Source organism: Eschrichtius robustus, chromosome 3 (genome assembly GCF_028021215.1).
Source record: "Eschrichtius robustus isolate mEscRob2 chromosome 3, mEscRob2.pri, whole genome shotgun sequence".
Lineage (NCBI taxonomy): Eukaryota > Metazoa > Chordata > Mammalia > Artiodactyla > Eschrichtiidae > Eschrichtius > Eschrichtius robustus.
This window is the reverse complement of record NC_090826.1, coordinates 159,381,083-159,406,578: the sequence shown is the minus strand read 5'-3', so window position 1 is coordinate 159,406,578 and position 25,496 is coordinate 159,381,083. Positions and strand designations below refer to the sequence as shown.

The following is a 25,496-nucleotide window of genomic DNA, read 5'->3' as shown; positions in this document are numbered from 1 at the left end:
ATGAGATGATCTGTAAGAAAGGACCATGCTGAAGGACCATGCTGGCCCTGAAGCAGTCATTGAAATGTACCTCCTCTCTGAGTCCCATTAGCATTCTTAAAATTATGTTTATCACACAAAAACGGACAAATCCACAAAGGGTAGGAAGGAAGAAGAGAAAGAGCTAAAGGAAGGAAGGAAGGAAGGGAAGGAAGGAAGGAAAGCGTGGTGAGGGAGGGTCAACTAGCAAGACTGCAGTTCTAACCTATGAAAACACAAAAGGACAGCTAAAAACTGTTCTTTACATATAGATAACTGCTTGCATTTGGACCTGGAACCAACAATCAAGATCAAATGATAATTCAACTGAGCAGGACCCTATGGGGCCTTCCTGGGACAGACCCTGCTCCCATATCCTCTGCTTTAGCTCCTCTCTGAAGTACCTAGATAACAGTATGTGATGCACATTTCCTGAGTTGTTTTACAGATGCTAAAACCTCCACCAAATGGAATAGTTTAGCTACTTGATCACCCAGGCCTACTAGAGCCTTAGGCTTGATAATGTTAACCCCTGTGACACTGCCCTGTTACCTCACCATCAACCAATCAGAGAATGATCCCATACCCTGGGACTCCCCTCCCGCACCTTGCCTTTAAAAATGCTTTGCTGAAACCCATCATGGAGTTTGGACTTTTTGAGCACCAGCTCTCCTGGACTCCTTGTATGGCACCTTATAATAAATGCGGCACTTTCCTTCACCACAACCCAATGTCACTAGATTGGCTTTACTGTGCATGGGCAAGCTGACCCAAATTTTGGTTCAGTAACAATAACCCATGTACAAAACACTATAAAACATAAGGTACTATTATTATTACAAGGATGGATATGGCAGTTAGGGACTTGGCTTCTAGGTGCCCTTCATGAATGAGATGGCTGGAACATATCAAATATGAGAGCTCATGCTACAAAAAGAAGTTATTATTATATCAATTAAAATAAATGCATGAAGGATTTATATTTGCATGTAAGACAGAATAAACATTTTTTAATTGACTAAGAATCTTTAAAAATAATTTATATTGTACAGAACTTTTCTGTTAATATGGTTCTGCTTGCTTTTGATTTAGTACCTATAAAAACTAAGTATATATAGCAATAAGAACATATTTACAAGTAAGCAAGTTACTTTCTAAAGTTTATTTTATGTAATTACTTTCTAAAGTAATATGTACAAGGTAGAAAATGCAAATAGTACAAAAGAATTTTCTTTCAAAAGCATACTATTCTCCTGTCCCCATCCCCATGTCTCCCAGTTTCACCATCCAGAGATAACTGTTATTGCCAGTTTCTTGTCATCAATATGTATGGATTTTTTTTCTTTTTGCAGAAATGGTATTATGCCATATGAATTGTTCCACACCTTGCTTTAAAACACCACCACCACCACCACTACCAACAATAACAATAACTACTTAAGATAACATTATTTGGACTTCATTTCAGGTCAGTTAGAACAGAATGGAATATGCCTTATTCTTTTTAACATTAGAAAGCATTCCACTGGATGAATGTACCGGAGTTGATTTGTCTAAGTCTTCTGTCTTCTATTGAAAGACATTTAGGTTGTTTTCAGTCGTTGGCTATCAAAAACAATAATTCAGTGATTTTCTGAATACATATAGTCTTTTGTAGGAATATAATTTAGAAATAGAAATCTAGAAGAGGAATTGATAAATCAAAAGATGTGAATATTTTAATGTCTACAGATACTGCCAAAATTGTGCTTTAGATAGAGAGTATCAATTTATATTCCCACTACAGGATTGCCTTGCCCACCTTACTGTCTCTAAGATTGCTTTTTATCAAATTTTTTATTCTTTTCCAATCTGTGGGGTGAAAAAAGAAATGTTATTGCATTTCTCCTATTATGGGTAAAAAGTTCAAAATCTTTCTATTTTAAAACCATTTGTAATATTTTCAGTGAACTGATTATGGGTTTTCTTGCCCATTTTCCCATTTTCCTATGTTGGTTGTAAGACCTTTTTAAAATGATTTGTAGATCCTTATGTAATACGGAAATTAGCCCCTTGTTTTATGTGTTGATAATTATTATCCTGAGTTTATTAGCAGAAATTTAAAAATTTTAAGTAGCAAAACTATCAATCTTCTCCATATGGCTTTTGGGCTTTAAAATGTCTTCTCCAGTCAGACTATTTTTAAATTCTTCTGTATTTTTTTCCAGTACTTTTATTATACTTCTTAACTCTTAAATCTTCAACCCAGTTAAAATTCATTTTGATGTAGGAAATGAGGTTGATACCTAGAATATTTTCTGCCAGATGGCTCCCCAATAGTTTCTGACCTATTTGTTGACAATTCATCTTTCCCCGTTGATTTGAAGTCTGTTTCTTAAAACTATTCCCCCAGATATATTATATACCTGTTTCTAGACTCTTCTACTGATTGATATTTATATCTCTTTATGTGCATGTAGCAGTCTATTTTGATTACTATTGCCTTATAACATGTTTTAAAATTAAGGATGCCAACTGTCACCACTTCTATTCAACATAATACTGGAAGTCCTAGTCAAAGCAGTTAGTCAAGAAGAATAAAAGACATCCAAATCCGAATGAAAGAAGTAAAATTGTCTCTATTTGCAGATGACATCATCTTATACATAGATAACCCAAAGACTCCACACACAAAAAAACCTTTTAGAACTAATAAAATAAATTCAACAAGGTTATAGAATATAAAATCAACATACAAAAATCAGTTGCATTGGGGCTTCCCTGGTGTCGCAGTGGTTAAGAATTTGCCTGCCAGTGTAGGAGACACAGGTTCAAGCCCTGGTCCGGGAAGATCCCACATGCCGCTGAGCAACTAGGCCCATGCACCACAACTACTGAGCCTGCACTCTAGAGCCCACAAACCACCACTACTGAGCCCACGGGCCACAACCACTGAGCCCACACACCACAACTATTGAAGCCTGCACACCTAGAGCCCATGCTCCACAACAAGAGAAGCCACCGCAATAAGAAGCCCATGCACCACAACAAAGAGTAGCCCCCGCTCACAACTAGAGAAAAGCCCACGTGCAGCGATGAAGACCTAATGCAGCCAAAAATTAATTAATTAATTAATTTTTAAAAAATCAGTTGCATTTAATACACTAAGAACAAATTGTTTGAAAGGAAATTAAGAGGACAATTTCATTTAAAATAGCATCAAAAATAACAAAATATTTAGGAATAAACTTAAACAAAGGAGGTGAAAGATTTGTATACTGAAAACTATAAAACACTGATAAAAAATTAAAGAAGACACAAATACTGGTGTACCTCAGAGATAATGCAGGTTTGTTTCAGATGACCTCAGTAAAATTGATATCACAATAAAGCAAATCACATGAATTTTTTGGTTTCCCAGTGCATTCAAAAGTTATGTTTACACAATAGTCTATTAAGTGTGTAATAGCCTTATGTCTGAAAAAACAATATGGTATTGTGCACTTTAAAATATGTTGAGATAGATCTCATGTTAAGTGTTCTTACCCCCCAAAAAGAACTCAACAAGCCAAAATCCTACAAAAGAACAAAAAGAAAATTTTGAAGGTGACGGATATGTTTAGTACCTTGGTTGTGGTGATGGTATCACAGTTGTATACATCAAGATATATACATTAATTGTGTGGAATTTTTAATATATCAGTTATACCGCTGTAAAGCTAAGAAATATATCTGGAAGGGCTAGTCCCTGAAACATATAAAGATCTTTATTTTCTCCCTGTAAACATTAGAAGTTTGCTTTAAAACATTTGTTATTTTTATTCATCAAAGTTTATATATTAGCTTAGGGGGGATTTTCATCATTATAATACTTTGACTTCTCAGCCAAAAACAAATACTATTCTATTTAAGTGTTTTATTTATATCCCTTGATTTAATTTTTTTAATTAAAAACTTTAATAGAGGGCTTAAGTTGTTTAATACAGATCTTGAATGTTTGTTGTTACATGTATTCCTAAGCAATTAATATTGTAATTGCTGTTGTATATATTTTTTCTTCCATTATATCTGTTACTTAATTGTAGTTTGTATATTGGAAAGCTATTGATTTTTTGCATTTATTTTGTACCTAGACAACTTACTGAATTTTCTTCTTGTTTATAATGGCTTTTGAGTCAATTCTCTTAGGGTGTTTCAAGTATACAGACATATTATGTGAGAGTAACACCATTCAAAACTTTTTGTCTTCATTTTTAAGAAGCAAAATAAGAATATACTAAAAAAGTAAAGTTGTATAACTTATTATAAATATCTGGGTTACAGAATAAAGTTGAGGCATATTTTAAAATAATGAGGGAGGATGACAGAGAAAGTGAGAGAGAGAGAGATTTTACCAGAAAAAAAAAAAAAATGAGCCTCTTGGCAGTCATTATGAAAATTAGAAAATCTAGTTAATAGCTAAATATATATAATGAACAGGAACATGATGAACATAACATTTGTTCAGTCTTTTATATTAGGCCACCTACATTGAATTTTAAGGTAAATTCTTCTTAAAATTGCAACTGACATGGTCAAATTATGTGGCAAGTTCTTTGAGTCTGCTGCAGCAGCAGCTAATGAAAAGAGAGGACCTCTGTCCCTTTTCTGCCAGCAAAACTTGCAACTGGTGGATAGTGATCCTCCAACTGACCTGCTTCTTATTTTTCCTAAGCCAGAGGTGAAAGAATTCTCACTGAGTCAATAAAAAGAAGGGGGAGGAAAAGGGTATGAGAGTACCACTGGATTCAACTGAACATGACACAGTAAGGGACTGACTGTTAGCAAAAGATGACACCCCTTCTGCTATTATCAGGATGGGGATCATTGATCATATCATCTCTCGAGAGATGAGTCACCTTCTTATGGACTGATTTGCTTTGCTCGGTAGAGGCACTTCCTAGCATAGCTGGCTTACTTTAGGTTGGCATTGCTGCATTGGCAGATGGCCCACTTCTTCCCTACCAAACAATTATTTTGGATTCAATTCATATTTTGCTTCCAAATTTATTTTTACACTTTTAAAAATTGGATACTAAATCTGTTTGTGTGCTAAGTAAGTTTTACATGCATTTAAGCATTTCTTCTAGGCAGTCCAATAAATTCTCCAGATCTCTTTTTATATAGACAGAGATCACCAACTAGATAGAGAGAAGAAATGCAGGCAGATACTGCTTATGGAGTTTTAGTTACATAAACGGGCTTATATATTTAGTTATGTGAACAGCTTTTATGTTCAGACTTGCCCCTTTCATTTTAACAATCCATCTTGACCTTTGATGTTGGTGCATGTAAATGTAACTCACTCGTTTAATGACTTAAAATTACAGTGTATGGATGTACTATAATTTAATTAACCAATCCCTTATTGATGGACATTTGGGTGGTTCTGGCAGAAATTCATTGCATTATATATATATATATATATATATATATATATATATATATATATATATATATATATATTATATATATATAGGAGTATAATTGCTTTACAATGTTGTTAGACTCTGCCACACAGCGAAGTGAATCAGCCATATGCATACACACATCCCCTCCCTCTTGGACCTCCCCCTCCCATCCCACCCAACTAGGCTATCACAGAGCACCGGGCTGAGCTCCCTTTGCTATACAGCAGGTTCCCACTAGCTATCTATTTTAGCCATGGTAGTGTATTTATGTCAAACCTAATCTCCCAATTCATCCCACCTTCCCCTTCCCCCCCGTGTCAACATGTCCGTTCTCTACATCTGCCTTTCTGTTCCTGCCCTGCAAATAAGTTCATCTGTACCATTTTTCTAGATTCCACATATATGTGTTAATATATGATAATTGTTTTTCTCTTTCTGACTTACTTCATTCGGTATGACAGATTCTAGGTCCATCTACATCTCTACAAATGACCCAATTTCATTTCTTTTTATGGCTGAATAATCTTCCATTATATATATATATATATATATATATATATATATACCACATCTTCTTTATCCATTCATCTGTTGATGGACATTTAGGTTGTTTCCATGTCCTGGCTATTGTAAATAGTGCTGCACTGCACATGGGGGTACATGTGACTTTTTGAATTATGATTTTCTCAGGGTATATGTCCAGTAGTGGGTCATATGGTAGTTCTATTGTTAGTTTTTTAAGGAACCTCCATACTGTTCTCCACAGTGGCTGTATCAATTTACATTCCCACCAACAGTGCAAGAGGATTCCCTTTTCTCCGCACCCTCTCCAGCATTTATTGTTTGTAGATTTTCTGATGATGACCATTCTGACCGATGTGAGGTGATACATCATTGTAGTTTTGATTTGCATTTCTCTAATAATTAGCGATGTTGAGCATCTTTTCATGTGCCACTTGGCCATCTGTACGTCTTTGCTAAAATGTCTATTTAGGTCTTCCACCCATTTTTTGATTGGGTTGTTTATTTTTTTGGTATTGAGCTGCATGAGCTGTTTGTATATTTTGCAGATTAATCCTTTGTCTGTTGCTTTCTTTGCAAATATTTTCTCCCATTCTGTGGGTTGTCTTTTCATCTTGTTTATGGTGTCCTTTCCTATGCAAACGCTTTTAAGTTTCATTAGGTCCCATTCGCTTATTTTTGTTTTTAGTTTTATTACTCTAAGAGGTGCATCATAAAAGATCTTGCTGTGATTTATGTCAAAGAGTGTTTTTCCTATGCTTCCCTCTAAGAGTTTTATAGTGTCCAATCTTACATTTAAGTCTTTAATCCATTTTGAGTTTATTTTTGTGTATGGTGTTAGGAAGTGTTCTAATTTTATTCTTTTACATGTAGTTGTCCAGTTTTCCCAGCACCATTTATCAAAGAGGCTGTCTCGTCTCCATTGTACATTCTTGCCTCCTTTGTCATAGATTAGGTGACCATAGGTGCATGGGTTTATCTCTGGGCTTTCTATCCTGTACCATTGATCTGTATTTTTGTTTTTGTGCCAGTACCATACTGCCTTGATTACTGTGGCTTTGTAGTAGAGTCTGAAGTCAGGGAGCCTGATTCCTCCACCTCCATTTTTCTTTCTTAAGATTTGGCTATTCAGGGTCTCTTCTGTTTCCATACAAATTGTGTAATTTTTTGTTCTAATTCTGTGAAAAATGTCATTGGTGATTTGATAGTTATTGCATTGAATCTGTAGATAGCTTTGGGTAGTATAGTCATTTTCATAGTATTGATTCTTCCAGTCCAGGAGCATGGTATATCTCTCCATCTGTTTGTGTCATCTTTGGTTTCTTTCATCAGTGTTTTATAGTTTTCTGAGTATAGGTCTTTTGCCTCCTTAGGTAGGTTTATTCCTAGGTATTTTATTCTTTTAATTGTGATGGTAAATGGGATTGCTTCCTTAATTTCTCTTTCTGATCTTTCGTTGTTAGTATATAGGAATGCAAGAGATTTCTGTACATTAATTTTATATCCTGCAACCTTACCAAATTCATTGATTAGTTCTAGGAGTTCTTTGGTGGCATCTTTAGGATTTTCTATGTATAGTATTATGTCATCTGCAAACAGTGACAGTTTTACTTCTTTTCCAATTTGTATTCCTTTTATTTCTTTTTCTTCTCTGATTGCTGTGGCTAGGACTTCCAATACTATGTTTAATAATATTGGGGAGAGTGGACATCCTTGTCTTGTTCCTGATCTTAGAGGAAATGCTTTCAGTTTTCACCATTGGGAATTAAGTTTGCTGTGGGTTTGTCATATATGGCCTTTATTATGTTGAGATAGAGTCCCTCTATGCCCACTTTCTGGAGAGTATTTATCATAAATAGGTGTTGAATTTTGTCAAAAGCTTTTTCTGCATCTATTGAGATGATCATATGGTTTTTATTCTTTAATTTGTTATTCTGGTATATCGCGTTGATTGATTTGCATATATTGAAGAATCCTTGCATTCCTGGGATAAATCCCACTTGATTATGGTGTATGATCTTTTTAATGTGTTGTTGGATTCAGTTTGCTAGTATTTTGTTGAGGATTTTTGCGTCTATGTTCGTCAATGATATTGGTCTGTGTTTTTCTTTTTTTGTGATATCTTTGTCTGGTTTTGGTATCAGGGTGATGGTGGCCTCGTAGAATGAGTTTGGGAGTGTTCCTCCCTCTGCAATTTTTTGGAAGTGTTTGAGAAGGATATGTATTAACTCTTCTCTAAATGTTTTATAGAATTCGCCTGTGAAGCCATCTGGTCCTGGACTTTTGTTTGTTGGAAGATTTTTCATTACAGTTTCAATTTCATTACCTGTGATTGGTCTGTTTATATTATCTAATTCTTCCTGGTTCAGTCTTGGAAACTTGCACCTTTCCAAGAATGTGTCCATTTCTTCGAGGTTGTCCATTTTATTGGCGTATAGTTGCTTGTAGTAGTCTCTTATGATCCTTTGTATTTCTGTGGTGTTCATTGTAATCTCTCATTTTTCATTTCTAATTTTATTGATTGGCATCCTCTCCCTTTTTTTCTTGATGAGTCTGGCTAAAGGTTTATCAATTTTGTTTATCTTCCCAAAGAACCAACTTTTAGTTTTATTGATCTTTGCTATTGTTTTCTTCATTTATATTTCATTTATTTCTGCACTGATCTTTATGATTACTTTCCTTCTACTAACTTTGGGTTTTCTTTGTTCCTCTTTTTCTAGTTGCTTTAGGTGTAAAGTTAGATTGTTTATTTGAGATTTTTCTTGTTTCTTGAGGTGAGCTTGAATTGGTATAAACTTCCCGCTTAGAACTGCTTTTTCTCTGTCCCATAGGTTTTGGATCATTGTGTTTTCGTTGTCATTTGTTTCTAGGTATTTTTTTATTTCGTCTTTGATTTCTTCAGTGATCTCTTGGTTATTTAGCAGCGCACTGTTTAGCCTCCATGTGTTTGTGTTTTTTACAGTTTCTTTCCTGTAATTGGTTTCTAATCTCATAGCATTGTGGTCAGAAAAGATGGTTGATACGATTTCAGTTTTCTTAAATTTTCCATGATTTGTGACCCAAGATGTGATCTATTCTGGAGAATGTTCTGTGTGCACTTTAGAAGAAAGTGTATTCTGCTTTGGGGTGGAATGTCCTATAAATATCAATTAAGTCTATCTGGTCTATTGTGTCATTTAAAGTGTGTGTTTCCTTATTTATTTCCTGTCTGGATGATCTGTCTATTGGTGTAAATGGGGTGTTAAAAGTCCCCTACTATTATTGTGTTACTGTCCATTTCCCCTGTTATGGCGGTTAGCATTTGCCTTATGTGTTGAGGTGCTCCTATGTTGGATGCATAAATATTTATAATTTTTATGTTTTCTTCTTGGATTGATCCTTTAATCTTTATGTAGTGTCCTTCCTTATCTCTTGTAACAGTCTTTATTTTAAAGTCTATTTTATGTGATATCAGTGTTGCTACTCCAGCTTTCTTGTGATTTCCATTTGCATGGGATATCTTTTTCCATCCCCTCACTTTCAGTCTGTATGTGTCCCTAGGTCTGAAGTGGATTTCTCATACATAGCATATATATGGGTCTTGTTTTTGTATCCATTCAGCCAGTCTGTGTCTTTTGGTTGGAGCATTCAATCCGTTTACAATCCATTTATCAATATGTATGTTCCTATTACCATTTTCGTAATTGATTTGGGTTTGTTTCTGTGGGTCTTTTTCTTCTCTTTTGTTTCCCACTTAGAGAAGTTCCTTTAGCATTTGTTGTAAAGCTGGTTTGGTGGTGCTAAATTCTCGTAGCTTTTGCTTGTCTGTAAAACTTTTGATTTCTTGGTCGAATCTGAATGAGATCCTTGCTGGGTAATCTTGATTGTAGGTTTTTCTCCTTCATCACTTTAAATATGTCCTGCCACTCCCTTCTGGCTTGCAGAGTTTCTGCTGAGAAATCAGCTGATAACCTTATGGGGATTCCCTGGTATGTTATTTATTGCTTTTCCCTTGCTGCTTTTAATATTTTTTCTTTGAATTTAATATTTGTTGGTTTGATTAATATGTGTCTTTGTGTGTTTCTCCTAGAGTTCATCCTGTATGGGACTCTCTGCACTTCCTGGACTTGGGTGCCTATTTCCTTTCCCATTTTAGGGAAGTTTTCGACTATAATCTCTTCAAATATTTCTAGACCCTTTCTCTTTTTCTTCTTCTAGGGCCCCTATACTTCGAATGTTAGTGTGTTTAATGTTGTCCCAGAAGTCTTGGAGACTGTCCTCAATTCTTTTCATTCTTTTTTCTTTATTCTGCTCCATGACAGTTATCTCCACCGTTTTATCTTCCAGCTCACTTATCCATTCTTCTGCCTCAGTTATTCTGCTATTGATTCCTTCTGGAGAATTTTTAATTTCAGTTATTTTGTTGTTCATCTCTGTTTGTTTACTCTTTAGTTCTTCTAGGTACTTGTTAAACATTTCTTGTATTTTCTCCATTCTGTTTCTGAGATTTTGGATCATCTTTACTATCATTACTCTGAATTCTTTTTCAGGTAGCTTGCCTATTTCCTCTTCATTTATTTGGTCCTGTAGGTTTTTACCTTGCTCCTTCGCCTGTAACATATTTTTTTTGTTGTCTCATTTTTTTTTTTTTTTGATGGACTGGCTGTATTCCTGTCCTACTGGTTGTTTGGCCTGAGGCATCCAGCACTGGAGTTTGCAGGCAGTTGGGTAGAGCCAGGTCTTGGTGCCAAGATGAGGACCTCCAGGAGGCCTTACTCTTATGAATATTCCCTGGGGTCTGAGGTTCTCCATTAGTCCAGCTGTTTGGACTCTGTGCTCCCACCACAGGAGCTCAGGCCTGAGCCCTGGCCTGGGAACCAAGATCCTGCAAGCCACACAATGCGACAAATGAAAAAAAAAAGGAGCAGTACAATAACAAAGAATACAAAATAAAGTAAAATTAGAAAGATACAAAATATATTAAGGAAAATAAAATTATAATTGAAACAACTACAACAAGGTAAAACAGAACCACAACAGAAAAAAGAAAGAAAAAAAAAGACAAAAGGGGTGGAACAATAACAAGGTATAAAGAATAATATAAAATTGGAAAAATAAATGATTTATTAGAAAAAATAAAAATATAAATGAATCAGCAACAACAAGGTAAAACTAAACCACACCCTAAAAGAAGGAAAAAAAAAAGCCAGAAAAGTCCTTGGCTGTGGGGAGTGGGGCTTAGGTAGGGGCGTGGTTTAGGGTGGGGGCGGGGCTTAAACTTAGGACCTGTGCAACAGGTGGGGGAGTGGCAGCATGGCCTGAGGGGGGCCTCAGAGCATGGAGTTCCAGAGTTTGGAGGTATGGCCCTTGGTGAGGGTGTGTGGGCAGGGTTTAGGCCTAGCACGGTTGGAGAGGGTCTCAAAGTGGGTCTCAGAGTGTGGTGTGTAGAGGTAGGGCCCTGGGTGGGGCTCTAGAGGCGGGGCTTAGGGTCTGCACTGCCTGCTGGAGGGGACCTCTGAGGGCAGGGGAAGGGAAAGTGCTGGCCATGCTTGCTTCTGTTCCTCTGCTCCCCCAAGGGTCTCCCCCATTGTTGCTGGACCCCTAAGTGTGGTGGGCCCCACCAGGTGAAAGAACTCCTCCTCTCCCCCAGCCGCCCCTCAGGGGTGCCAGTCCCATCAGTCCAGCCTTTACATTTCCTCCCCTTTCCCTCCCTCCCACTTCCTCAGGATCCACGCAGCTGGAGGGGGCCTCAGTGGGCAGAGGATCAGGCCTGGGATCTCAGCAGGCTCCCCGAGTCCCAAGTGGGCAGGGGAAATGCTGGCCATTCTCCCTTCTGATCCTCTGCCCTCCCAACGCTCTCCCCCTTTCCCCTCCCAGCGTGGGATCCCTTCCCCTACTCCAGCCGCCCCTCAGGGGCACCACTCCTGTCCCACCTCCACTTCTCCTCCACCAACCAATCAGAAGAAAGTCATACACCCTGCAGCCCTCACCCCAAATTTTGCCTATTAAAAATTCTCCCTGAAAACGTTTGGGCAATTTGAAATTTTTTAAGAGCATGAACTACCCATTCTCCTTGCTTGGCCCTGCAATAAATTTTCTCTGCTCCAAACTGATGTGTTTTTTGTTTGTTTGTTTCACCTCACTAAGCATTGGACACACAAACAAGATCAATAATACAAGTATGGGGGAAATAGAAAATGTCTTGAATATAACATTTGCAAGATAAGAACAAAGTGGGGTGATGCCTAGGTGAAAGGAAGCTAAAAAAATATAAATGCATACATACATACTGATGACAAATTAATATTATAATGGAGTAATCACACTTCAGGCATACAAAATGGAATCAGGCGGCCACTGAGGATCTAGTCTCAGGCAGATCCCTGCATTGAGAACGTGAACATTCTTTGAACTGTACTGGACCCAAAGAAAGACACCACCAGCCATAGTCAAAACAATACCTGCCAGCTGCAACTTAATGGTCGGTCTCAAGGTCTTACCTTGTAAATATGCAACAATTCAGACCCCAAACAATCCTTACTTAACAAGTACCCTTACTTCTTGCCAGCTCCAATTATAAATCTTGATAATAGCTCATGTAACCTTGCAGTTTTATTGCCTTTATAAGTCTCCCCCATTTTGTAGTATGGCGGAACACAATTCAAGTGTTTCTTAAATCTGTGTCTCCTGTGTTTCTTGAATCTGTGTCTCTTGAAATCCTAACAAAACTCAAACACCTTTTTATTCAATCAAATCTCCATTTCTAAAATTTCGGTTAATAATACATACATTTATGTATTTACTTATACATCTATCTATATACACAAAGTATGCATTAAGTAAATGTATGTGTATAATAAATATATATGGATAATAAATATTTTGCTAAGTAGTTTTACATGACCTATTTAATTTTCATAATTACTTTAAATAACACAATTTTAAGTGAGTAAGTTTTAAATATCTAATTGGCTTTAGTGAATTGAAACCAAGCAAGACACTGTGGGGCCTCCCAGGCACAAGCCCATCTATGTGCCCCACCTTTTGTTTGTGAAAAAAGCTTTAGTCTCCTAGGTCTCCCCGAGTTCCAAAGAACAGGCTCAAGTAGTTAATCATTTAAGAAGGGGCAGAAAAGAAAACAAAGAAGCAGTCAAGCAAAGAAGATGATTACTTTAGCAATAAGTCAAACTGGGATGGGGTCATAAGACCCTAGTTTTCCTTGAGGAAAACAGATAACAATGTCTGACATACATTCTTAGGTTGTTACTACAGAAATCAGATCCCCACTGTTACTGAACCAAAATTTGTGTGCCTGATAAACAGTGAGGCCAAAGAAACTGAAACATTGGAGTTTGGAGTGAGAAAAGTTTATTGGAAGGGCCTAGCAAGGAGAACAAGTGGCTCATGCTCAAAACTCCCTGATGGTTTTCAGGGAACAGTTTTTAAAGGCAACATTTAGAGTCATGGCTGCAGAGTTTATGACTTTCTTCTGATTGGTTGGTGGTGAGGTAACAGGGTGGTGTTCCAGGAATCTCAATCATCAACCGTCTGGTCCTGACCAGTCTGGGATCTCAGCACATAGTTACCATCCTCCACCTGGGTAGGGGCCTTTGTTCCTGCAGAACAACTCAAAGATATGCATCAGATTGTTATGTATATCACTTGAGGAGGAACTAGGACTCTGTTTTATCTCTACATTACTATATCATAACTGCTTTTCCTTTGTTTCTGTATTTCCTCACTTCCCTAATTGTAACAGGGAAGAGCCAAATCTGACTACATGTTGGATCGTTTCTTTTACTTTAACTTTTGCTTTCTGCTGCTTTTGTTCACTAAAAGGATACTCTCTATTCATAATGGCCTGCCTCAGGGAACCCTGCCCCTCTGCCTGAATGTTAAACCAAAGTCCCTTTGTTTAGGGAAGCATCCTGACCCTGACCACCTGTGGATGGCTGCAAGAAAGAAGAAATTAACACATCCCCTCCCTGAGGCTGGCCATTCCAGAAAACATTTGGAAAACTTATGGCCTTTTTACTTTACTTCCTCATCTCCTCCCCTTCTCTGTTCTATAAAAGAAACGCATCCAAACCCCAATAAGATGGTTTTGGGGAAACATTAGTCTGCCATCTTCTCAGTCTGCTGGCTTTCTGAATAAAGTCATATTCCTTGCCTCAACACCTTGTCTCCAATTTATTGGCCTGTTGTGCGGCAAGCAGAGCGAGCTTGGACTCAGTAACAAATTTGGCGAGCCAACCAGGAGCCTTGCTGCTCATGGCTAGCCAGCCCTGGTCAGGGAATTTTGGAGCAAGGCCCTAGCAGCTGCTGGGACCATTTGTCCTGAGGATCTTCCCTTCAAATTTCCCTGAAGAGGCACCAGCTACCCTAGCATTTGGCAGTTGAAGCAAGGAACTGACAAACTTCTATGTGTCAACAGACTCGATTTTGGAGGGTAAGTCCCTCCAGCGTGCAAACTGGGAACATATTCCCCCCTCATTTTGGGCTTTTCCTTTACAGGACAAGCCAATTTGGTTGGGGTACCATGCTGGAGAGGTGAATTGTTGTTGGACTGTACCTGATTTTGGGAACTAGTTCATTGGTTTTGTAGGGTAAGTCTACCTGATTTGGGAACTAATTAGTTGGTTTTGGTTTTATTTTTTTCTTTCCAATCAGCTACCCTATGTCTTTTGATTGAAACATTTAGTCCATTGACATTTTAAGTAATTGTTGATAGGTGTGTACTTATTGCCATTTTAATCCTTGTTTTCCAGTTATTTTTCTAGGCCTTCTTTGTTCATTTCTTCCTTTCATTTTTCCTTTTGTGGTTTGATGATTTTATTTTGTAGTATCCTTGAGTTTTTTGGGTTTTTTTAAATGAACTTAGTGTAGGTTTTTGATTTGTGATAACCATGGGGGTTCATGTATATTGACACATATCTATATTTACTTGCTTTAAACTGATAGTTATTTAACATCTAACACATTCTAAGAGATCTATATTTTTTTACTCTCCCCTCCCCCCACATTTTCTGATTTTTATGTCCTATTTTACATCTTCATGTTTATCCTTTCACTGTTTATTGTAGTTATAATTGCTTAAAATGTTTAAGTTTTTTAAATCTCTGTACTGACTTATTTAAGTGATATGAAATCCTTACTATATATTTGCCTTTCTTATTGGGATTTCCCCTTTCCTAAATATTCTTGCTTCTTTTCCATTTAGAGAAGAGCCTTCAACATTTCTTTTAGGATAGGTTTAGTATTGCTGAATTCCTGTAGTTTTTACTTGTGTGAGAAATTCTTTATCTCTCTTTCTATTCTAAATTATAATTTTAGTGGGTGGAGTCTCCTATGTTGCAGGCTTTTCCCTATCAGGACTTTGAATACACCATTCCACTCCCTTCTGGCCTACAAAGTTTTGGCAGAGAAATCAGCTGATAGGTTTATCGGGGTTTCCTTGTAAATGACTCTTTATTTTTCTCTTGCTGCCTTCAGAGTCCTCTCTATCTTTTAACTTTTGCCATTTTAATTATGATATGTCTTGGTGTGGGTCTGTTTCAGTTCATCTTGTTTGGAACCCTTTTCATTTTACTTAACTTTCTCTGTCTCTATGAATTTAGGGGAAACAGTTATCTACTGTGGTTTTGAAGGGGTTTTCTTTTGGGAGCATTCGTCTGTAGACTGTATCTGTCCAGTGTCTTTGGTACAAGGGCTAGTTTTGATATGGACACCAGCTACATCTTTCCTCAGGGTATGCTGCCCCGCCCCCATCAAGGGGGTGTGGTTGGTGTTGGAGTATCTGAAGCCTGTGTAGGGTGTGAGGCGGGACTTCCTCTCTGCTCTTTGTCTGTCACTACCCTGTCAGGGGTGGGGAGTTGAAGTAGATGTTGTTGGAGTGTAAGCCCTGAGAGTTGGGCTTGATCAGACTCCATTCCTCTTGAGTGCTTGCCCTGCCCCAGGAGGAAACTTCTGAAGCAAAGGAAGCCCATGTGCTCACGGAGGACTGATGCATCACCTGTGTAGGCATCCATGGTCCTGCTTAGGTGCAGCCCAAGTTTGGTTTCCTTTCCTCTGTTGTGTTCATTCTAGATCTAGTACAAGGCTCTGGCATGGAATGGGTGGGGCTGGAGTGTTTACTAGGCTGGGGTTGGGGGTTGGGGTGTTGTGGCTGCAGAAATTAAGGTGGCTGAACTGCTACCATAGATCTGGGCTGCCTCTGTGGCAGTCTTCTCCCAGGACCTGTATGCCCCAGATCTAGGGCTAAGCTGTGGCATGGTGTGGGTTAGGCCCAGGCTCTTGCTCAACTCGAGAAGGTTCCTGAGGTATCACCCAAGTAAGCACTGACAAAGGCCACTGCAGCCCTACCTGGACCATACCCCAGCCCCCCTGGGCTGTCTCTGTGTAGCTAGGCCAAGTCTTTTCACAGGGCCAAGCTAGCCCAGATCATGCACCAGGCTGTGGTGTGGAGTGAGCAGGGCCAGGTGTTCACCCCATTTGGATTTTGGGGACTACGATGAGGTGGCAGCAGCCAGCGCAGAGCCCTCTCTACCCTGACTGTTGGCAAGCTAGCATGCATGCACTCTTTGCAAGTAGAGTCTAGGCTTCTCCAGCCCTTCTTCTGTCCCAGCAGTTCTCTCAGTAGCCAAGTGGGCTTGTCTCCTCTGTGTAGGACCTCAGGACTGGGACACCCAGTTTGTGGCTCAATCTGCTCACTCCCCAGGGTGAGGGTCCACCCGTGTGGACCATTTCTTCCTTTCAGATTCCTCCCAGATTCAGAGGAACTGACCTTATGCCTTTTTTTCCATCCTATCCAGTTATGTGGAAATCTTTCTTGCAGCTATGGTTTTATAAGAATTCTTCTGCCAGTTTCCAGTTAATTTTCCATGAGAATTATTCTACATGTAGATGTATTTTGATGTGTTTGCAGGGGGACATGAGCTCCACATCCTCCTACTCCACCATCTTGATCCAACTCTCTAAGTATCTTTATAATCATTACCTGAACTCTTTATTAGGTAGATTGCTTATCTCTACTTTTCTTAGTTCTTCTGGAGTTTATCTTGTTCCTTCATTTGGACCATATTCTTCTGTTGCCTCATTTATGATTCTCTGGTTTTATTTCTATGTATTAGGTAGGTTGTTTACATTTCCTGATCTTGGAGAAGTGGCCTTATGTAGTAGACATCCTATGGATCCCTGTAGCACACTCCCTTCTGATCACCAGAGCTATAGGTTCTAAGGGTTCCCCCTATGTGCACTGAGTGGGTCCTTCTGTAGTGACAGGGCCAACTACTGCTGCCCCCACCCAGTTGGTCACACACAGTGGGCTGGCAGTCTTCACAACTGGCTTCATGGCCCAGGGAGTCCTGGGGCTGGTACTGTCTACCTGGTAGGTGGAGCTGCTCTTGGGGAGTGTGGCTGTGGGACCTGAGGAATCCTGAGGCTGGTGCTCACCTGCTGGTGGTTAGGAACAGGTCCCAGTGTGGCTGGTTTTGTGGCTCATAGTACTCCAGAGCTGATGCTGACCCATTGGTAGGCAGGGCCATTTCCCAGGGTGGCTGCTTTTGGGACCCAGGCATTCCTGGAACTGGTGCTAGCCCATTGGTGTTCAAGGTTGGGTTCCCACACAGCTGGCTACTTGGCCTGGGAGGTTCTGGGACTGGTGCTGATCAGCTGGTTGTTCAGTTAGCCCCTAGCGCTAACAGGCTAGAGTGAGGATTCCAAAATGACACTTGCCAGCACCAGCGTCCTTGTGTTAGAATGAGCTCCCCAAAATGACTTCTACCAGTGTCTAGGTCCCCAGGGAGAGTCCTAATAACCTCCTACCTCTTCTGGAGGCTCTCCAAGATCAGCAATTGGGTCTGACACAAGAGTCTTTCAAATTACTGTCTCTGCCCTGGGACTTGGAGCCTGTGAGATTTTTGCATGTGCCCTTTAAGAGTAGAATCTCTGTTTCCTACAGCTCTCTGGCTCTCCTATACAGTAAACCTGCTAGCCTTCAGTGCCAACCTTCTGGGGGCTCATCTTCTGTTGCAGAACTCCTGGTCTGGGGAGTCCCATGTTGGGGTCAGGCCCCACACTCCTTGGAACAAACCTCTAATCTCTGCAACTGAGATTATCCTTCTGTTTTTGGGTCGTCTACCCAGGTATGTGGGTCTTGACTATACCACATCTTCACGCTTCCTATCCATTTTGTTATGGTTCCTTCTTTATATTTATCTTTAGGTGTGGAAAATCTTTTGTTAGTCTTCAGGTCATTCTCACCAATAGGGTCTCTGTAAATAGTTGTAATTTTGGTTTGCCCATGGGAGTGGTGAGCTCGTGGTCTTCCTACTCTTGGCCTAATCGTGGTCACACCCCTGTCTATTTTTAAATTATCTGTATTTTAAAACTTTATGACACTACTGTTATTGCTTTATCCTGTTAATGTTCATTTAAGTTAACCACTTGTATACGATTTTCCATCTCTGAACTCCTATCCATTTTCCATCTTCTTAAATAATATCCTTTAGTACTTTCTTTAATGTGTTTCTACTATGATTAATTTCCTCAATTTTTGTTGTCCAGAATCCTATGTGATTTTTAGCTATTTTCCCCTTGATTGAGAATGCTTAGCTGGCATTCATTTTATTTCAGAACTTCGAGGATATCATTCTATGTTTTCTGGCCCCTCACAATCATATTTTTCTGTGGAGAAGTTGGCAGAAGTCCTCTTAATTGTGCTACTTTGAAGATATTTTGTCCTTTTTCTACTTCTGTTGCTTCCATAATTTGTTCTTTGTTCAATTTTCAGCAATTTTACTATGAAATGTGTGGATTTGCATTTTTTAATTAATAATTGTTTATTTTGACTAAGGCCAATGGCTCTTCCTGATTCTGTAGGTTAGAGGCTTTTATCAGATTTTGAAAACTAACTGAATATTGCTGCTACCCTATTCTTTTCTCTCCTGGTACTACTGTTATTTTTCATATTATCTCAATTCTGCTTTTACCCTCTCCTTTTTTCATCTTTCCATCTCTCAGTGCTTCTTTACGGATAATTCCTTGTAACCTATATTTTTCAGCTCACTAATTTTCTCTTTAGTTGACTTAGTCTGTTGTTATATCCTTTGACTGAGTTTTTCATTTTTGTCATTGTGTTTTTTGGTTCTAGAATTTCCATTTGGTTCTTATCAACAATTTCTATTTCTCTGCTAAAATTCTAAATCTTGTGTTTTATCTCCTCCAATATAATAAGCACAGTTATTTTAAAGTCTATATCTGGAGTCCCCAGGTGTTGTTTCTATTATCTGCTGTTTCTGTCAGTTGTCATTCTTGTTGTCTTGTGTCCTCATGTACCTAGTCATTTTTTGTAGTGTCATAGATATATATTTGGAATAGTAAAGATATACTTTAAGGCCTAAGATGACATCATCTTTCTCCACAGTATGTACTCTTGCTTCTGAAGGCTCCTGGGTACTCTAGCAATTTAGGATTATCTTAGTCCAATTTCAGGGATTAAAATAACTGGAGGCAGAACTGTAGTCCCCAGTGAAGATCTGTTTAGCTTTATGTCACTCTTATTTCTAATATGCAGGTTTTTGGATCCTCAACCCAAAGCTAGAGGGGATTATACCTTGATGGGGCCTGGATTCCATTCCCTGTCCCTTTAGCCCTAATTATTACTTCAACTCCTTAGCCACTTAATCTTCCATTCTTGAATCACCACATGCTTACAGGAGAAAATTAGCTTCAAAAGTTGGGCCTCAGTCCTCCCCTAGAATCTGGTACATTCATGCTTCACCATCCCATTTGTGATCAGATGCCTTCATAGATATGTTTTCTTTATTTTGTCCGTGTTTCTTAGTTGTCTTCAGTGGGAGTGATTGGTCCAAACTACGTAGTCTACCATTACCTGAAGCAGAAATCATTACCTTATGTTTTAGTAAATATTTTAACTCCACACTAAAATAAAATATTTTTATTTATTTGTCACCAAGTTAAGCCTTTTCTTAAATGATTAATTTACTTGGCCTGTCATTTGATAAGTGAGGGAAAAGACAAAATTTTTCTGCATATTTTGTGTATCATTAAAAATTATTATAATCACATAATTAGTTATACTGCTATTCTTAACATTTTACTGACTAAAATACAATCATTTATTACATAATGTGCAAAAATTCCAAAATATTTTTTAAAATTATGAGGGTCAAGAAATTGTATATTTCTGTTAAAAGAGGTTTGAGAGAATTCCTCAGTCAAAAAAGGAGAGGGATGCTAATTTAGGGCCTTGAATGCCACATTAAAGGAATTGAGTGCATGGCAAGGGTATTCAATATTGTCTTGTTCTAGGAAATCTATGCCTAGGGATGAAATGGCCTTCTTTTACAACTGAGATTGAAAGGCAGGAAATGAGATCATTTTCATAAACTCCTTTGAATTTTCTTCTTACTTTTAGAATTTTTTTTAAAAAAAGCGTCTTCTGGGGCAAAATGGGTAAAGGAGGTTACAAGGTACAGACTTCCAGTTATAAAATAAATAAGTCATGGGGATGTAAAGTATGACACTGTGACTATAGTTAATAATACTGTGTTGTATATTTGAAAGTTTCTGTGAGTAGATCTTTGTTTTTTGTTTGTTTTTTTTATTCCTCAGCAACCCTCAGGTGCCTGCACTCCAGCTGCTCCCCCATGTGCTCCCCAGAGAGTAGATCTTAAAAGTCCTCATCATAAGAAAAAAAAGAAATGTAACTATGTATGGGGATGGATGTTAATTAGACTTACTGTGGAGATCACTTCACAAAATATACTAATATTGAATCATTTTATTGTACCCCTGAAACTAATATAATATTATATGTCAATTATACCTCAATTAAAGAAAAAAAAAGAATCTCCTGGCTTTCTTAGGTATTTAGGGCCAATTTCCCATAACTATATTCTGTTTTTCCTGGAGTCTTTTCTTTCATTTGAGTAAATTATACAAATTATTTTTAAAAAATTAAAAAACCTTAATGTTCAGTATTTTCTGTTGGAACTTTAGTTTTGAATGTAATTAAAATAAGTGAAGAAAAAAGTTAAAAGAAAAAAAATCAATAGGAAAAATGATTAGCTTCCTATGAACAACAAAAATTAGTACATGTCTATAAATAAACATAAAAAATTTGCTTAGTTTTCCAAAGTTGTTGGGATTTAAGAATTATAGAACACTTCCTAGAGTGTAAAGGCAGTATCAAATGTTCAGGGACCATAGTTTTTTCTTCCCATGTCGCCTTGTGCTTTGGGGAATGTAGACTAACCCTTGACACAGGAATGCTTTTATTACTTAGAACCACAAATATTTTTCCCGAAATGACTTGGGTCAGCCAGTCTTCAGGCTTCAATTCTTGATACTTCCTCATGTCTTTGACTTATTTAAAATCTCATTTATTATTGATCAGATGTAGATGTTTCATTTTTTACTTGAGTATCCAATGGTGAAATTAATCATTTGATCAAAATATCAGAATCAATTAATAAAGGTATCAGTAAAAGATGAACCCCAGCAACTTCAGATAATCATTCAAGTTCTATTATCTGGAGTCATTTATAGTATAAATGCAAATAACTTCTGACTTTAAGAAACTCTGAGCATTTTCTTCCATATGACATTTCTCTAAATGAAAAAGACAAATAGCTAGAGGCTTGACTGGCACATTTTTCTTTGTAATAATAATTCTCTTTATACTGCACATAGCATGACACATAAGTAATTTGCCTCTTACTGCGTACATTCTGATAATAATTCTGGTTATAAATTAGGGTGAACAATGGGGGGAGGTGGAAAACAAGTCATTGATAACCATATTATTTTAGATCTACTTATGCTGTTGATTTTCTTTGTTTCTTTATGAGTCATTTTTCTGACAGTAAATAAGAAATATTCCTTATTCAGTAAGTGGATTTCCATGTATGAAGGAAGCTGGCCAACTGGATGTTGCTGCTTGCGTGGTATTCAGAGATGAGGCCATCTGAACACCCTGAGTAATCTTTTCCATCAATAGGATGGCCTGAGGATACAGAGATGGGTGACAATATCTGATAGACCCTCACTTTCATCCTGAAATAAAGACTGGAGTATCACTGAGACCTTGCCATTTGATGTGCAGCTCAGGCAACAGCAGCCACTTCTGATTTTTCTCTCTTCACTTGGGGATGGCTGGGAAGAAAGAAGAAGTCAGGTTTATTTGTGGGACCAAATTTCTTTTCAGACTTCTTCTCCGTTGTACCTGTGAAATAAAGGATAGGTCAGTTAGTAACTGCATTATATGACAAACACAATTTTTTAGAGTCAATCTGTACCACTAATTTTTATGAAGATTTTAATCCTCCTAAAAGATTAAAGGAAGAAAGTTTAGTGATTTACTTAGCTATCCTGTGTGCCTCCAGGGTAAAAATGTTTAAAAAAAAAAAAAAATAAGAGGTGAGGCTCCAGCAGCTCATGGTGGAAGAGCAAAGGCTTTAGAACTACTTAACTCTGGAATTATCCATTCTTGGGATTCTCTGCCTAATCTGTAAAGGGTTGGGGGTTGGTTAAAATAAAAGAAAAGAAAAGAAAACAAAGAAGCTTGTTAGGTTGTTGTAATATTAATATCATGAGTCCATTGTCTAATAAAAAAATAAAATCAAGTGATGATCCCACAAATGAGAAAAAAAAAGTTAGTTTTGAATTAGATATTTTTATAAAACATGCATATAAAAAGTTAAGCTCATTTGGTTTCAAAATTTAGATCAAGAAGTGTCTAAATTTGTCAGAGAGGAGACAAGATTGTGGAGTAGAAGCACTTAAGCTCACCTCTTCTCATGAAAACATCAAAATCACAACTAACTGCTGAAAACCATCAACAAAAAACCTGGAACCTACCAAAAAGATATTCTACTTTCAAAGACAAAGAAGCCACAATAAGACAGTAGGAGGTGTGCATCTGTGATACAGTCAAATCCCATACTTGCTGGGTGAGCAACCCACAAACTGGAAAATAATTAAATCACAGAGGTTTTCCCACAGGAGCGAGAGTTCTGAGCCCCACATCAGGCACCCCAGCCTGGGGGTCTGGCATCAGGAGGAGGATTCCCCAGAGCATTTGGCTTTGAATGCAAATGGGATTTGATCTCAGCAACTCCACAGGACTGGGGGAAACAGAAACTCAACTCTTGGAGGGCACACACAAGGTCTTGTGTACACAAGGACCTCGGGAAAAAAGCAGTGACTTCATAGGAGCCTGGGCCAGACCTACTAGCTGGTCTTGGAGGGTCTCCTGGGGAGGTGAGGGAGGCTGTGGCTCACTGTGGGGACAAGGACACTGGGGCAGAGGTACTGGGAAATACTCATGGACATGAGCTCTCCTGGAGGTTGCCATTTTGACACCAAGTCCTGGTACCACCCAACAGCCTGTAGGCTCCAGTGCTGGGGTGCCTCAGGTCAAACAAACAATGGGGCAGGAACAAAGCCCCACCCATCAGCACACAGGCTGCCTAAAGTCTTCCTGAGCCCACAGCCCCCTCTAAACACACCCCTTGACACAGCCCTGGCCACCAGAGGGACAAGACCCAGCTCCATCGACCAGAGGACAGGCACTGGTCCCTCCCACCAGGAAACCTGCCCAAGCCTCTTAGAACAGACTCAGCCACCAGGGGGAAGACATCAGAAGCAAGAGAAACTACAGTCCTACAGCCTACAGAATGGAGACTGCAAACTGAAAGCTAGAAAAAATGAGATGGCAGAGGAATATGTTCCAGATGAAAGAACAAGATAAAACCTCAGAACAACTAAGTGAAGTGGAGATAGGCAATATATCCAAAAAACAATTCAGAGTAATGATAGTAAAGATCATGCCAGATCTCGAAAAAGAATGGAGGCGTAGACCAAAAAGATACAAGAAATGTTTACCAAAGAGCTAGAAGGCATAAGGAACAAACAAACAGAGTTGAACAATACAATAACTGCAATGAAAAATACACCAGAAGGAATCAATAGCAGAATAAATGAGGCAGAAAAAATGGATAAGTGAGCTGCAAGACAGACTGGTGGAAATTACTGCCACAGAACAGAATAAAAAAAAAAAGAATGAGAAGAAATAAGGACAGTTTAAGACCTCTAGGAGAACATTAAATGCACAGACATTCACATTATAGGTGTCCCACAAGGAGAAAAGAGAAAGAAAGGGCCAGAAAAGCTATTTGAAGAGATAATAGCTGAAAACATCCCTAATATGTGAAACAGTCAGCCAAGTCCAGGAAGTGCAGAGAGTCCCAGGCAGGATAAACCCAAGGAGGAACACACTGAGACACATATTAATCGAATTGACAAAAATTAAAGAAAGAAAGAAAATATTAAAAGCAACAAGAAAAAAGCAACAAATAACATACAAGGGGATCCCCATAAGTTTCTACAGCAGAAACTCTGTAGACCAGAAGAGAGTGGCATGGTATAGTTAAACCTATATATAGGTTTAAAGGGAAAAAGGGAAAAAAAAAACTATAACCAAGAAAACTACCCAGCAAGGCTCTTGTTCAGATATGATGGAGAAATCAAGCTTTACAGACAAGCAAAAGCTAAGAGAATTCAGCACCACCAAACCAGCTTTACAGCCAATGCTAAAGGAACTTCTCTAGGCAGAAAAGAAAAGGCCACAACTAGAAACAAGAAAATTACAAGTGGAAAAGCTCACTGGTAAAGGCAAACATACAGTAAAGGTAGGAAATCATACACACACAAATATGATATCAAAACCAGCAATCATGATAAGAGGAGAGGACAAATGCAGAATATTGGAAATGCATCTGAAATTTAGGAGACCAGGAACTTAAAACAATCGTGTTTATATAGAGACTGCTATATCAAAACCTGATGATAACTGCAAACCAAAAATCTACAATAGATATACAAACAAAAAAGAAAAAGGAATCCAAACACAACACTAAAGATAGTCATTAAATCACCAGAGAAGAGACCAAAAGAGGAAGGGAAGAAAAAAGACCTACAAAAGTAAATCCAAAACAATTAACAAAATGGCAACAGGAACATACATTTCGATAATTACCTTAAACGTAAATGGATTAAATGCTTCAGCCAGAGAACTTAGACTGGTTGAATGGATATGAAAACAAGACTCAAAAATATGCATTCTATAAGAGACCCACTTCAGATCTAGGGACACATACAGACTGAAAGTGAGGGGATAGAAAGAGATATTCCATGCAAATGGAAATCAAAAGAAAGCTAGAGTAGCAATACTCATATCAGACAAAATAGACTTTAAAATAGAGACTGCTATAAGAGACAAAGAAGGACACTACATAATGATCAAGGGATCAATCCAAGAGAAGACATAACAATTGTAAATATATATGCACCCAACATAGGAGCACCTCAATATATATGGCAAATTCTAACAGCCATAAAAGGAGAAATCAACAGTAACAAAATAATAGTGGGTTGGGGGACTTCCCTGGTGGTTCAGTAGTAAAGAATCTGCCTTCCAATGCAGGGGACGGGGGTTCAAGCCCTGGTTGGGGAACTAGGATCCCA

The 25,496-nt window shown here is 38.3% G+C and overlaps 1 protein-coding gene and 1 long non-coding RNA gene across 3 annotated transcripts in view; one reads left to right on the top strand and one right to left on the bottom strand.

Annotated features, from left to right (window-relative positions):
• The window catches only part of LOC137763007 (uncharacterized), an 81,592-nt gene that overhangs the window by 18,647 nt on the left and 37,449 nt on the right, over positions 1-25,496 (top strand). Inside the window, exon 3 of one of the 2 annotated variants that reach the window (XR_011073663.1) lies at positions 14,463-14,554. The exons of the other annotated variant lie outside the window; for it this stretch is intronic. This is a non-coding gene — a long non-coding RNA (uncharacterized lncRNA). The remainder of the gene's footprint in view (positions 1-14,462; positions 14,555-25,496) is intronic. 2 annotated transcript variants of the gene reach the window in all.
• WDR64 (WD repeat domain 64) overlaps positions 22,111-25,496 on the bottom strand; it is a 151,201-nt gene continuing 147,815 nt past the window's right edge. Inside the window, exon 28 of the mRNA XM_068541664.1 lies at positions 22,111-22,194. Within this exon, the coding sequence (XP_068397765.1) occupies positions 22,111-22,194 (84 nt within the window). The remainder of the gene's footprint in view (positions 22,195-25,496) is intronic.